This window comes from Borostomias antarcticus (genome assembly GCF_949987555.1).
Source record: "Borostomias antarcticus genome assembly, chromosome: 5".
Classification (NCBI taxonomy): Eukaryota; Metazoa; Chordata; class Actinopteri; order Stomiiformes; family Stomiidae; genus Borostomias; species Borostomias antarcticus.
This window is the reverse complement of record NC_140238.1, coordinates 2,470,588-2,486,332: the sequence shown is the minus strand read 5'-3', so window position 1 is coordinate 2,486,332 and position 15,745 is coordinate 2,470,588. Positions and strand designations below refer to the sequence as shown.

The 15,745-nt window shown below is 46.2% G+C and overlaps 1 protein-coding gene across 1 annotated transcript; it reads right to left on the bottom strand.

The window, feature by feature from the left end:
* Positions 1-235: 235 nt before the first annotated feature.
* On the bottom strand, positions 236-14,182 carry LOC311309176 (visual system homeobox 2-like; the record flags this gene model as incomplete). The annotated part of the gene is made up of 9 exons (XM_084438355.1): positions 236-377; positions 477-534; positions 622-633; positions 680-730; positions 9,259-9,492; positions 9,852-10,032; positions 12,232-12,355; positions 12,871-12,955; positions 13,768-14,182. The coding sequence occupies 9 exons, from the start codon at positions 14,180-14,182 to the stop codon at positions 236-238; spliced, it is 1,302 nt and encodes a 433-aa protein (XP_084294481.1).
* Positions 14,183-15,745: the final 1,563 nt, after the last annotated feature.

The following is a 15,745-nucleotide window of genomic DNA, read 5'->3' as shown; positions in this document are numbered from 1 at the left end:
CTGAGAGTAGTCAGGCATGATAGAAGGCAGGTTTGGTTGAATGAACCCTGTTCTGTAGATGAGACCAGCCTGGTGGAGATGATCAAGCTGTCTGGCCCATTTCTCTGCCACCCCCCAACAGACAGCTCAATTAATAACTCTCATATAATAGTAAATATTGATCAAGACATTTCGACATAATAAGAAACCTGTCATTTCTGCGCCCCTGTAATCAACTATAGGCGTGTTTTCATCATCACAGCCAATATGAGCCTAAACGCTGTCCTTCTGGCAGTAAAACCAGGTGTCTCTCATTATCATTGTGTATTCTGACAACGTCCGCTGCGAACTCCTGCCCCGAGGACACACCTGAGGACACACCTGAGACGAGGACACACCTGAGACAAGGACACACCTGAGGACACACCTGAGACGAGGACACACCTGAGGACACACCTGAGGACACACCTGAGACGAGGACACACCTGAGGACACACCTGAGACGAGGACACACCTGAGACGAGGACACACCTGAGGACACACCTGAGGACACACCTGAGACGAGGACACACCTGAGGACACATCTGAGGACACACCTGAGGACACACCTGAGACGAGGACACACCTGAGACGAGGACATACCTGAGGACACACCTGAGACGAGGACACACCTGAGGACACACCTGAGACAAGGACACACCTGAGGACACCTGAGGACACACCTGAGACGAGGACACACCTGAGGACACATCTGAGACGAGGACACACTTGAGACGAGGACACACCTGAGGACAGCATATAACAAGGCTGCATGAGCTGTCACTTTATAATTTTGTGCTCAACAAAAGACAGTTTTACATCTCAAATGTAACAGTAGAGTATGGTGCCCTTTCCCTATTTGAATGCCATCTAAAGCTCAAGATCACCACCTTGTGGTCAAAGCCAACAAATAATCACCCAACATATATTTTATTTTTTTAAGTAGAATCCCATTTTGTAACTTATTTCTCCAACATATTTCACAGCCTTGAAAGACATGAATATTAATGTGGCTAAAATGCAAGCTACATTGCTATCCTCAACGGTGCATGTACACAGATTACATAGAATACACTGGAAACCAATAGCAGGTAGCATATACATCAGATATCGAATACAGTCAATGTCAATGTCATTTTTTTTATATCAACACCATTCATACAAATTAATGTAGCACATAGACTAGTGCTTTCCATAAGAAACCATTCAGTACCAACATTGTTGAAGGGAACGTTTGGTAGTCGTTCCCCAAAACGTCCAGCAGAGGTCAGACTAGCTCTAAATTTAAATTTGCACCATCACAGAGCATCGATAAGAAATTATGTTGGTGTGATATTGCATTCTTAATCTTTCTCTCTGGACATTACCATGATAATACAGTAATCTTAGAATCACAATGAAAGAAATTGAATGTTGACGTTGCTTTAGCAGGGTTTTCATAAACCTAGGATCTCAGTTTGGAGGGCTATAATTTAGATGATGTCTTAAACCAGCAATCTGTCCATCAGAAGGGATATTGAGAATGACCTCCTCATCTCTGATGTCAACAGCTTGATCTTCAACAAAATGGAGTCCATCATAAACATCCATTCCACTTCAGGAGGATAAAATATCTTTGCACAGAGATGAATAATCCTCACTGCATAGCCTATGTCTGGTCTCTCTTAATTGTATTTGTGTGTCTAGGGGGCTTGAGGTCTCCTATTTAGCACAAGATATTTGGGGGCTTACTGCCAATATTACAGGATTCAGAGGATCCCGAACATACTGTAGAATTATATAGTTTTGCTTTTTGCACCTTTTAAAAACTGTTGGGTTCCAAATATAAATCCACAGAAACTTTTGAAAAAAATGGTGGACGATTAAAACACAAGAATAACTAGTGCTGCCAGCAGCAGTGAGCGGGCCCTCGCACCCCACGCGGGTCGGGGTGTGGCGCCGTTAAAGGGTGTGCTATTTCGGTGTCCAGTTCTGACAGAAACGTCCTGTCACCAGTAGGTGGCGCTCTAAGCGTGACTCAATACCGACGCATAGATGTGTTCAGGACAGTACCTTGATGAAGCGTGAGAAATGTTGTGTAAATCGGACAAGTATGTAGGAGTTATGAGGACTTCCTGTAAGCAGTAGGTGGCGCTGTAGGTATGACGCAATACTGACCTACAGATGTGTTCAAGATGCGACCTTCATCAAGCATTAGCAATTTGGAGTAAATCGGATAATGTATGTAGGAGTTATGAGTACTTCCTGTTTCACCAGTAGGTGGCGCTGTAAGTGTAACTCAATACCGACGCAAAGATGTGTTCAGAAGGTGACCTTCATGAAGCGTCAGCAATTTGGTGCAAATCGGATAATGTATGCAGGAGTTATGAGGACTTCCTGTTTCACCAATAGGTGGCGCTATAAGTATGACGCAATACTGACACATAGATGTGTTCAGGACAGAACCGTCATGAAGCGTGAGATAAATCAGACAAATCGGATAATGTATGGAGGAGTTATGAGGACTTCCTGTTTCACCAATAGGTGGCGCTATAAGTATGACGCAATACTGACACATAGATGTGTTCAGGACAGAACCGTCATGAAGCGTGAGATATATCGGACAAATCGGATAATGTATGGAGGAGTTATGAGGACTTCCTGTTTTACCAATAGGTGGCGCTATAATTATGACGCAATACTGACACATAGATGTGTTCAGGACAGAACCTTCATGAAGCGTGAGATATATCGGACGAATTGGACAATGTATGGAGGAGTTATGAGGACTTCCTGTTTCACCAATAGGTGGCGCTATAAGTATGATGCAATACTGACACATAGATGTGTTCAGGACAGAACCGTCATGAAGCGTGAGATATATCGGACAAATTGGATAATGTATGGAGGAGTTATGAGGACTTCGTGTTTTATGGCGAAATGTCAAACTTTGGCGGGGCGCCACGGCAAGGGTGTTTGGTGAAAACTCAATTTTTTTGATAACTTTTGATCACAAAGGTCTTAAGATGAAGCTGACCTGATATGAAGTTGATCGGATGAAATCTGTAAGAGGAGTTCGTCGAAGTACGAGGCATGGAAATGGTAAAAACAAGGACAAAATGGCACATTAAAATCAAGATGGCGGACTTCCTGTTGCATGTTGGGTATAGCTCCAAGAGACATTTTAGTGTGTCTCGATGAAATACATATGCCCTCCGAATTTCGTTCGCCTACATCAAACTGAAAGGTGGGGCTCGCCATTTAAAATTTTCCAGGGGGCGCTCTTGAGCTGTTTTGCCACACCCATTTCCGTCACCCATGAATTATTAAATTTTTCACCGGGACTGACGTATCTGCAAAGTTTCATCCGTTTTCATCGATGTTTAGGCCGCCAAAAAGGCATTTGTTTGGGGAGAAGAAGAAGAAGAACAAGAAGGGAGAATAATAATAATCCTTCGAGTTTCAATAGGGCCTCGCACCGCCAGTGCTCGGGCCCTAACAAGTTTTACCCACCAAGTCCTCTCAAGGTTTCAAATAGTTTTTAATCCAGTGGCGAAGGAAATACTGCCAAAATGTCAAGTTACATGAGAATACATGTTCTTAATGTAAATTTGGAATATTGAATTTCTACTGAAGCCCTACTACAGGCAGACGTGGCAAACACCACTAAAACAAGCCGTCCATTTTCACAACACATGCCAATGAATTAATTACACTGATGCTAAATCAACTGAATCAAACTAGATTTACCGTAAGAGTGTCAATCTGATGACGTAAGCTAACAGGCCATAAACACTGCTGACTAAGATCAGAGACCTATGATGATCCAGAATGGAGAGAACGTGACACTCAACATCAGATTAGTGTTCAGTAATCTAGCTATTAGTAACTAATATTTGCACTACAGTGGTCAAGTGGCTCAACATTCACACATATGAAATGTACCAATCAGTGGTTCTCCCCGTGGTACAGTAATGTTTGAACATTTATATTACCCTGCTACTCCCCATGCCATTCCCTGCTCATTTTTAATTATGAATACTTGTCTCTCAACATGGTGGCCGTGGATTCCCTATCCTATGACAGAAAGATTCCAATTTGTGAGGAAGTCACCGGTGTGAAAACATGGAGATGCATACTGAGAGCTATTCTTTATTTCCCATTTGAAATGCTCTGGGCCTAATCATCTCAATGGTAAAGCATTGCTGAAGTTCAAGTTCAAGACTTTTTATTTGCCGTACTAGTGCAGGGGGAATTCTTGGTCCTGCTCATCTGCACAATTGCTTATCAATTCCTGTTCCTGACTGAATGGTATAACATACTTTTGAAAATGTGAATTAATCTATGAATATGAATATACTAGTTGAATAATATAATATTAACCTGAACCTAGAAAGAACCTAGACCTAAGTCTAAAGCTATACCTCAAAATATAGCCTGTCATATCATACAGACAATTGTACATTAGCAAAGTTATTGTAAAAGTGGAGTCAAGAGGTGACGGACACTGGCAGGTGAGGGGGAGGGTGGGGTACTAGTCCAGTGCTGGTGTTGAGGGGTGGGGTACTAGTCCAGTGCTGGTGTTAGGGGGGGGGGGGGGGGTACTAGTCCAGTGCTGGTGTTGAGAGGTGGGGTACTAGTCCAGTGCTGGTGTTGGGGGGTGGGGTACTAGTCCAGTGCTGGTGTTGAGGGGCGGGGTACTAGTCCAGTGTGGTGTTGGGGGGGGGGTACTAGTCCAGTGCTGGTGGGGGCAGGGGGGGGGTACTAGTCCAGTGCTGGTGTTAGGGGTGGGGTACTAGACCAGTGCTGGTGTTGGGGGGGGGGGGGGTACTAGTCCAGTGCTGGTGTTAGGGGTGGGGTACTAGACCAGTGCTGGTGTTGGGGGGCGGGGTACTAGTCCAGTGTTGGTGTTGGGGGGGGTGGGGTACTAGTCCAGTGCTGGTGGGGGCAGGGGGGGGGTACTAGTCCAGTGCTGGTGTTGGGGGGGGGGGGGGGGGGGGGTACTAGTCCAGTGCTGTTAGGGGTGGGGTACTAGACCAGTGCTGGTGTTGGGGGGGGTACTAGTCCAGTGCTGGTGTTAGGGGTGGGGTACTAGACCAGTGCTGGTGTTGAGGGGGGTGGGGTACTAGTCCAGTGCTGGTGTTGGGGGGGGTGGAGTACTAGTCCAGTGCTGGTGTTGAGAGGTGGGGTACTAGTCCAGTGCTGGTGTTGGGGGTGGGGTACTAGTCCAGTGCTGGTGTTAGGGGTGGGGTACTAGTCCAGTGCTGGTGTTGGGGGGGTGGGGTACTAGTCCAGTGCTGGTGTAGGGGGGTGGGGTACAAGTACAGTGCTGGTGTTGGGGGGTGGGGTACTAGTCCAGTGCTGGGGGGGGCAGGGGGGGGTACTAGTCCAGTGCTGGTGTTGGGGGGGGGGGTACTAGTCCAGTGCTGTTAGGGGTGGGGTACTAGTCCAGTGCTGGTGTTAGGGGTGGGGTACTAGACCAGTGCTGGTGTTAGGGGTGGGGTACTAGTCCAGTGCTGGTGTTGGGGGGGGGGGTACTAGTCCAGTGCTGTTAGGGGTGGGGTACTAGACCAGTGCTGGTGTTGGGGGGGGGGGGGTACTAGTCCAGTGCTGTTAGGGGTGGGGTACTAGACCAGTGCTGGTGTTGAGGGGGGTGGGGTACTATTCTAGTGCTGGTGTTGGGGGGGGGGGGGTACTAGTCCAGTGCTGGTGTTAGGGGTGGGGTACTAGACCAGTGCTGGTGTTGGGGGGGGGGGTACTAGTCCAGTGCTGTTAGGGGTGGGGTACTAGACCAGTGCTGGTGTTGGGGGGGTGGGGGTGGGGTACTAGTCCAGTGCTTGGGGAGGGGGTGGGGTACTAGTCCAGTGCTGGTGTTGGGGGGGGGGGGGTACTAGTCCAGTGCTGGTGTTAGGGGTGGGGTACTAGACCAGTGCTGGTGTTGGGGGGGGGGGTACTAGTCCAGTGCTGTTAGGGGTGGGGTACTAGACCAGTGCTGGTGTTGGGGGGGTGGGGGTGGGGTACTAGTCCAGTGCTTGGGGAGGGGGTGGGGTACTAGTCCAGTGCTGGTGTTAGGGGGGGGGTACTAGTCCAGTGCTGGTGTTGGGGGGGGGGTACTAGACCAGTGCTGGTGTTGGGGGGGGGGGGTACTAGTCCAGTGTGGTGTTGGGGGGGGGGGGGTACTAGACCAGTGCTGGTGTTGGGGGGGGGGGGGTACTAGTCCAGTGCTGTTAGGGGTGGGGTACTAGACCAGTGCTGGTGTTAGGGGGGGGGGGGTACTAGTCCAGTGCTGGTGTTGGGGGGGTGGGGTACTAGTCCAGTGCTGGTGTTAGGGGTGTGGTACTAGACCAGTGCTGGTGTTAGGGGGGGGGGGTACTAGTCCAGTGCTGGTGTTAGGGGGGGGGTACTAGTCCAGTGCTGGTGTTAGGGGGGGGGTACTAGTCCAGTGCTGGTGTTAGGGGGGGGGGTACTAGTCCAGTGCTGGTGTTGGGGGGCGGGGTACTAGTCCAGTGCTGGTGTTGGGGGGGGGGGTACTAGACCAGTGCTGGTGTTGGGGGGGGGGGGTACTAGTCCAGTGCTGGTGTTAGGGGGGGGGTACTAGTCCAGTGCTGGTGTTGGGGGGCGGGGTACTAGTCCAGTGTTGGTGTTAGGGGGGGGTACTAGTCCAGTGCTGGTGTTGGGGGGGGGGGGTACTAGTCCAGTGCTGGTGTTGGGGGGGGGGGGGGGTACTAGTCCAGTGCTGTTAGGGGTGGGGTACTAGACCAGTGCTGGTGTTGGGGGGGGTACTAGTCCAGTGCTGGTGTTAGGGGTGGGGTACTAGACCAGTGCTGGTGTTGAGGGGGGTGGGGTACTAGTCCAGTGCTGGTGTTGGGGGGTGGGGTACTAGACCAGTGCTGGTGTTGAGGGGGGTGGGGTACTAGTCCAGTGCTGGTGTTAGGGGGGGGGTACTAGTCCAGTGCTGGTGTTGGGGGGGGGGGGGGGTACTAGTCCAGCAGGGGCTTGCAGGTCATTGCTTATCAGGAATAATGTTTCATACAGAAACAAAACCTACTATCAGAGATCTGTATTCAAGTGACCTGATGCGAGCGCTGAAAGTACGATCACTTACAATATGTGCATGAAAAAGCTGATAAGAGGATCTACTGTAAGTGCAGGACCGGCCCTAGGGTTTAAGGTGAGGGGGCCATGGTGGCAGCCAACAGGGCCCCACACATAGTGTGTGGTCTGCATGTTGCTATCACCAGCGCTAAGTGCTCTAAATATGAAAACAGACAGGATAATACAGTATTACTGTAGCTTTCTACAGTGTGTATCAGAACAGACCGTGTACGGTATGAATATCTAAGGTTCTTTCAGCGATGCTCCCATATGTTCCCAATGCACTCGGCTCACGGTTTAATCTGAGAGATTGAAGCCTTTCAACTGTAACAGATTAGCGCGAACATAACGTTGCACTTGGGGCCCAGCGGACAGACAAGACCTGCAGCCGGAGCCACGCCTCCTGATGGGGGAGCCCCACCTCCTGATGGCGGAGGCCCCACCTCCTGATCAATCAATCAATCAAAGCTTTATTTGTATAGCGCATTTCATACCCAGAGGCAACACAATGCCCTTTACAGAGAACAAGGGAGGTGGGTATACGACCCACCTCTACATATTCCAGAGGGAAGCAAAACCAGTATCACCCGGGGGCCAGATAAGTGAGCTGTAAAAATTCTTCCCTGACCCCTCTCAACAAGGCGATCGAGCAAGCTCCTGGAGTATGTTTGTCTGACGGCTAAGAACATTTATAAAGCAATATGATGGGGGAGCCCCACCTCCTGATGGGGGAGCCCCACACCTCCTGATGGGGGAGCCACACCTCCTGATGGAAGAGACCCACCTCCTGATGGAGGAGCCACACCTCCTGATGGTCGCGACCAGCCGAGCATCATGCAGCCGGAAATCAACGGCAACCGGTGAGGTGTAACACCGTTGAGTCCAACACAGATATCAGCCTCGTTCGGAAGCTACTGATTTATGAGGGCTAGAAACTATCGGCCTACTGTAAGACAAATACAAGAGAATAAACTGTATGAAATAACGCAAGCAAAAGACCACATTAAAAAATCAGTTTTTAATACTTTGTATTGCATATTATACAGATTATGAAACAAATACACAAACGTATTAAGACTACATGAAAGTATATTTCAAACAGTGCTTTAATTAGTTCTCATTATTTCCGTTATATACAACAACACGACAACTTTTACTAGGCTCCTCTTAAAGAGACTGGTCAGTGGTTTCATTCTCATGTCACCACCCTAAAACATTTAAAAACAGAAGAATCTTCCTAACGACTCTACAATAAACATAGTCAGCAAAGACAATGGAAGTCGTCATTGAAATACATTGTGACGCTGTGGTTTTGGGACATTGAGAGAGGGGTGGGGGGGGGAGGGTGTTAACCGGCTACAGGGTCTCCCTCCAGGACTGCAGGGGTTTGGAGGGTGATTGGGTGCTGTATGTGTTCATGTTTGGTTGCTTGCTTAATGGGTAATAGGGGGAGATGGATAAGGGGGTGGGGTGGGGGGTAGAGGGATGTTAGTGAGGGATGGAAGTCATGTTGGGTTGAGTTAAGGGACATGTGGAGAGTTGTGATACGAGAGAGAGAGAGAGAGAGAGAGAGAGATAGAGAGAGAGAGAGAGAGAGAGAGAGAGAGATTTGCAGTTCAGTGTTGGGCAGCTTTAGCCAGTAAAACTGGGCAAAAAACAGATAGTCCAAGTCATCTGAATCTGTACTAGCTACCACTGTGACGCCACAATACACTGAAGTCCCAGAAGTCCTCATTTGCATATCAAATGAGTGGTCTATTGAGCAAAAATAATTAAACCATCATATGACCGAGTACAGTACATCATTGTAGTCTTCTTATTATATACATACATCTATACCGTAGATCTAAACTTCCAAATCAAAGCAATGGCAATTCAGTGACAAGTTTCAATTTCATAAAGCAACAATGTATGTATGACAGGAAGTAAGAAAGACGAAAAAGTGCATTGGTGTTTTTCCTCACAGTCAATAGGAGACAACCGGATCAAACACTGATATCTTGGAAGGTCCATACAGTAGATGTTGAAAACATTCAGGGCACTACAATGCCTTGGGGATAAATGTGCAGTCCTTAGAAGGCGAGGGTCCCTATGGGCTCTCCGCCTCTTCTCCAGCGCCCAAATGATCTCTGGGTATCTCCTCTGCGGCCGGTTTCTCCTGTTTACCCTCTGGTCTTTCCTGTGAGACTGTCCCCAGCACTTTGGCACTGTGCTCTTGAGCTTTGGCCCTGAGTGCCGCGATGCTGTTCTCTCTCATTTCCTCTTTAGAAATGGGCGTCTTGTCCTCCGTTCTCTCCTCCTCCGCCTCGCTCGCTTCTGCCCTCTGAGCGCTCGGCTGTGGGGGGGCGTCTGTCTTCCCTGTCGGCTGGACTACCGCCTCCATGGATTTTTTGTGCATCCCTGCAAAGAATTGTGGGCATTCTGATTTAGAAAAGCGTCTGCTGATTGGAAAGCCATCTTGAACTGAAAATAGTAAACAAAGAAACAGATCTGATTTAGCGACAGCAGGAACAGCGGTCAAACGGTATGGATGCATGGTCAAGTGCACACTTCATTCAGGATGTTGTTTTTAAAATCTATTCAGCTGTATCGTAAGAGAAGAGCAACACCTTCACTCACACAGAGCGGCCTATTCGCAGAAGCAGGTGGGCTACTCTATGTGTGTGGTGTGAGGAGAGGGGCGGGGCAGAGGTGGGGGGACGAGAGCGTGAAATGAAAACAGAGGGGAGGAGCCTGTAAAGTCACGTGGCCTCGCTTACCCAGCAGCCACGGGGCGCAGGAGTCCATGATGCCGTCCTTGGCGGACTTGAGGATGGACTCGGGGAGGGGGATGGAGTGGCGCACCATGGCTCCGTAGAGCCCGTACTCCGCCATGACGCTGCTGCGACCCCAGCACTTCTCACGCTTTCTCCACTTGGCCCGGCGGTTCTGGAACCACACCTGTGAGACCCGAGAGGACCGCGGTCAGCGCCACGCAAAAGAACCCAACCTCGGTTTCTAACCGTATAACAAGACTGTTTGGGCTTTACTTTTTCTATTTTGCTCACGTATTTGCGTTGCTGTTGAGCTTGATCGGATAGGTACTCGGATGTCTGTAGCCTAGTGTTTAAGGGGCCGTGTGTGAGAGATTGGTAAATGGTAAATGGACTGCACTTATAGAGCGCTTTTCCATCTTAGCGGCACTCAAAGCGCTTTACAATGGCCTCTCATTCACCCATTCACACACACATTCACACACCAATAGCGGTAGCTGCCATGCAAGGTGCTAACCTGCTCATTGGGAGCAATTTGGGGTTAGGTGTCTTCCTCAAAGACACTTCGACATGTGGATAGTGGGAGCTGGGATTCGAACCGCTGACCCTTCGATCACTGAACAATCCGCTCTACCAACTGAGTTTAAGGGGCCGTGTGTGAGAGATTAGGCATTATCCAAGTTAAACACTGATGCGATCTGAATCAGATCATTGATTTCCCATACTGGCCAACGGGTGTGAGTGATCCCTGCCCCTGTGAATGATCAGACTCCAGAGCCCAGTGTCAGGATCCCCACTGGCTCTGGAAGCCTGTGGATGGATAGTCAGTCCTGACACATCAGGTCAAGATACTTCACTTGCCCCCTGCCAAGACCGGTCCTTCATGACTACTGCTTGGGCTCCCTGGCGATCAGTCAAGTCAGTGAGATGCCAAATTGATTTCATAGCACAACACACACAGAGCTGTTAAGCAGCCTCCTTGGCCGTCCCTGATGGCGGCGCGTAGATTGCAAAAATAAGAGAGGAGGCACGAGCGCACGGGGTCCGATGGGGGGGGACAGACATTAAATTGAAAATGATCAAAACCGTTCAAACCTTTTTCTGGCAATTCTGGTGATAGCCCTTATTTCATACAAGATACTTTTTTATGAGAAATTGCTTCTCTGGCACTCAAAGGAAGCCAGTGTGGAAGCGGCGAGGAGCAGCGACCCCTGGGGCACACGGAGACTGATTGAAAAATAAGTTAATTTCAGCCCCAATCGATGGTGGACAGGCGGCAAATATCACGGGAAATTAAACGAGCCGGACTCGGGGGAGCGTTGCTATTGACCCGTGCTAATAAATTCAATGTAGTTATTTCATTTGAACTCCCCGCGTCTCCAGCCAGCCTCCCACCGGAACGAGGCGAGCTCGTCTGATTTAACTAATTACACTCGATGAGAAAATTGGGTGTTAATTTTATTTAGGATTGGAATAGTGCCTGGGGTTATTTATTTATTTCCTTATTATTTATTCGCGACGGAGAGCCGTAATGAGAAGGAAATGAAAAGGCGCCCGGGCAGATGGATGGTCCGGGTCACACCGCAATCTCCCTCCGCCTTGATTGCTTGATTAGGTCGTTAGTGCTTCTTCTCCCAGAACAAATTGTTTCACATCCAACTGCGAGATTATCTGCTCTGGCGAGGAAGCTGCAGTGCTGTCTTTGTTCAGACAGGGGTAGAGGCAGCATTGATCGATTTACGTGGGCTACAACATTAAGAGGCTAACTATTTCAGCAAGTGCGAGCATTTTCTAAGCCCTTATCACACCACTTTACATGATTCCTTTAGTGTGGCTGTAAATTGTAATTCCAGGTGGGCAAAGCATTAACTTGACAGGCCGAGGCATCCATAGCCTAGCCTACTGATATAGGCTAAATAAATAAACAAATAATATTAATACTAATAATAGCAATAATAAACTTGTGCACTCATGAATGTTAGTTCCTATAACTACTGTAGCCTATATGACTCCATGAAGACAGCGCGAATAATAGGTCTACTGCTGATTAGTAGGCTATGTTCACAAGGAAAAGCTATGAGCGTTAGTAAAGCCAGGCCTTTCTAAAAAGCCACGTAGCCTACGTTAGCATCTGGAAAGCCCAATAGTGTATAAACACGCTTTTGTGTCTAGACCTGCCTTTGTCATGTTATAAGACTAATTTATCCACAATGGTCATCATCATTGGCTCAAAACTCATATCATGAAAAAAATATAATGAATCACCAAATGTCAATAAAGTATCTATCTAATCAAACGAAGGTAGGTTATGTTAAAAAGTAAACCCAAACGAAATGGCATAGGTACGCATATATGTCTCTAAACCCAGTGGAACAGAAAGCCATGCCTGTATCCTGTCTTCAGGCAGCTCCGTTTTCATGGCCAGCATCTCTCGCGCGTACACATCCGGGTAGTGGGCCTCGTTAAAGGCCTTCTCCAGCTCCTCCAGCTGATACGAGGTGAATATTGTGCTGCGAAAATAAACAGGTGTCAGACTCGGACGTGAAAGTAAAGCTAAGAATTTCCAACCCATGTCCCTTTTCTTTGAATGGTCCCTCTATTCAGGATGTGGGATAGACTGACACATGCCCACGGTGACAAGAGGGCAAATGCATTTCCAATTGTGTGCTTATTAAATGCACTGACATCATATTTAAATGCACTGGTTCTAATAGCTAAAATATTTAAATGCACTGGTTCTGATGGCAAAAATATGTCTATGTCTATGCATATGTATGTGTAGGCTATATATGTATATGTAAGGCTAATTGTGCAATAGGCTACACCAACATTAGTAGGCTAGTTATAGCTAAATACCAAATAGACTCAAAATACATATTTAAATACATTACTGAAAACACTTCCAAATGTATTGTCTTATCAAGTTTTCGAAACGATACATTCACTAGTTTACTCACACAGAATCGTCATACAATATTGGATTGATCATTTGTTGATAATTGATAATTTATCTTGCAATGCTTACCGGTGACGTCTCTTCTTTCGTTTCTTGCTCTGACTTATTGAAGACTTTGAAAGGTTTCGTTCACTCGATGACAAATCCTCAGAGTCTGTGAATATGACAACAATCTTACAATAAGCTTCATGAAATGGGGTTTATTATGTTATCCATTAATGCAATGTGTTTGACCCGTGAGTCAAGCTGGTGTAAAATATCTCACATTGCCATAAATGCATAGATGAACGAATGGTATGATAATTAGGGTCTAATTATAATTTTCACACACCTATCAATAGCAGTATTAAACTGCATTGGACGACTAGGTCACATATCTTATTCTTTATGATCACATTGTAACTTGGTGTTAATCTTTGTTTTATTTCACAAGTAGTACTGAGTAAATGTAGTAAATGTACAAAGCTACACCAAGATGTAATAATAATAATAATAATATAAATAATATTAGGCTGCTAATAATAAAGAACATCATACGAATACACATAATAGTGTAATATCATGTACATAAGGATAATATAGCCTACCTACTACTGATACTAAATAATAGCTAATAATAATAATAATAATAGCAAGAATGATGACAATAATTAGCCTATAATAATAAGCTAATAATAATATAGCCTAAGTAGCTTACTAATAGTAGGCTACTAGCCTACTACTACTACTACTACTACTACTACAACTACTACTACTAGGCTACTACTAATAGCCTAATAATAATAATAATAACAATACTACTAATAGCCTAACAATAATAATAATAGGCTATTAACAATAATAATAACATGAAATACAACAACTAGGTACTAATAGCCTTATAAATGTAGGTTGAAATAGGCTAATAGCCTAACAATCAAATAGGTTATTTAATGAACAATAAATGTTGATGAAATCTTTGTCCACCTGAGCTGGCGGACTGGCTCGCGTCCAGGGATCCCACCGTTCTGCTGTGGGGCTGCAGGTGAACGTTCTGCGCGTCCGATAGGACCTCCAAAAATGCCGGCTGGCCGTAGAATGAAGGGATTCCTCCAGGGCCAATTAATCCCATCCCAACTCCAATACCAACGGGGCCAAGCATGGACCTGGCGGCAAGCAGGTGAGCCCCAGCTGGGAAAGAATCCAGGCCAGTCCTCGGGGCCGCGGAAGGCTCTTTATTCAGACCCAATATCTCCTGGATCCCGAAGCCCGTGCATCTGGGCGGACGTGTGGCGCTGCTCTTTGGTTGTTGGTGGCTGTTAGTCCCTCCGTTTGCACCGAGAGTGGTCGATTTCGATATATTCAAAGTTTCCGACAATAGAGTGCCTTGTTTACCTGTCATGGTGACTTTGATAGTGTTCCCTATTTTATCTGCTCATAGGTCGAGCCCCAGCGCGCGATCCACGGTGTAACACCCGGGATCCCTCTAGAAAATGGTATTTTTATCCAACAGGTCCATCCCAACAGGTCCATCCCAACAGGTCCATCCCAACAGCAGTCAGAACCCAGCAGCCAATCAGCTGCGAGGAAGCCATTCGGAATTCCTGCGGATCATGTAGGCATTACGCGCTCGCGGATATGCATTTATACCCGAGGACCTGAAGCACAGCATGCAGGGCGACTGCACCAGGACGACCCAACGATAAAGATTACTGAGAAATGGTGAGAAAAGAGGACAGACTCGGAAAACCGTCTAGTGTAAGAAGAGCTGATTGAAGAATTTAATAAAATACATAGCCTAAATATTACCGCATGCCTTATTGGAAAAGGGTAATATAATTCAGCCTTTGCAATTTTGTATGAAATAAATTATGAAGAATAAAATGAATTAATAGGCTACCATTTTTGCGTAGCCTATTCAACACCAGGCCAGCTTCTGGTAGCTTCTATATTATCTCCGAGCCATCTTCTCTCGCCCTCATGGATAACCGTAATGCATGGGTATCCAGATGCTATGGAAAACCATCACACGGAAATCAAAGGCCCTGAAAATCGACAGCTGGACGATATCTTGATCTTGATAATCCCACAGCAGCATACATGACAGATTAAATCAGAGGGATATTTCACAGGAGAAAAAAAACAAATGTTAAAGAATGTGGGCCACCGGTGTTAGATCTACAACAGCTACGCTATTTATGTTATTGGGCAAGATTTATCTTGAGATGTGGCATTGTATAACGGCATCGACTTAAAATGTATTTTATGTAGTGTCTAGAATTAATATCGAGATAACGACATGGAAAAGAAGTGAGAACATTCAGTCACATATAGCCTAGTCCTAAACCAGGGAGATAGTATTTTTACTAAACATTTTAAGCAATTTAATCAATGTTAAAGTATTACATAATTGTCCCACGAGTAGATAGTCTTTTTAAATTAATAATCCCCTGTTCAATAAATCTATTTTATTTATAGAAATAGAGATTAAGGCACGAGAGTCTATTTTGCATTTCAGATAGGCCTAACATTTATTTGATTATTTCACAACGTATTAAATCTATTTCGACTAACAGTAGCCTATGTTATCAAATAATCAAAAGTGCTGGTTCCCCCCGTTTCTAGTTTCTAAAAATAAATAAATAAATAGTTATGTACTCAAACTCGCCTCTCTCATGTTCTTCTCACCTAAGTCTGCGATAGGACACTTGACTAATAAAAAGTAAGAAAATGAATATTATTTGATGATATATTATAGCCTCAACAGTCTTCCATTCTGTTTGTAGTCCACTTTGTCAGTGAAATGAAGATCCTTGCGAATCAAACGGCTCACACTCAACCATACAATACTGTAGGCCTAATTGGATGGCCCTTACATTTAGAATATTTTATTTTTCCCTGAATCATTTTGCTCACATTAAAAAAAAGATAGGCCTATGTCTATTATTAGGCTAGTTATCATTCA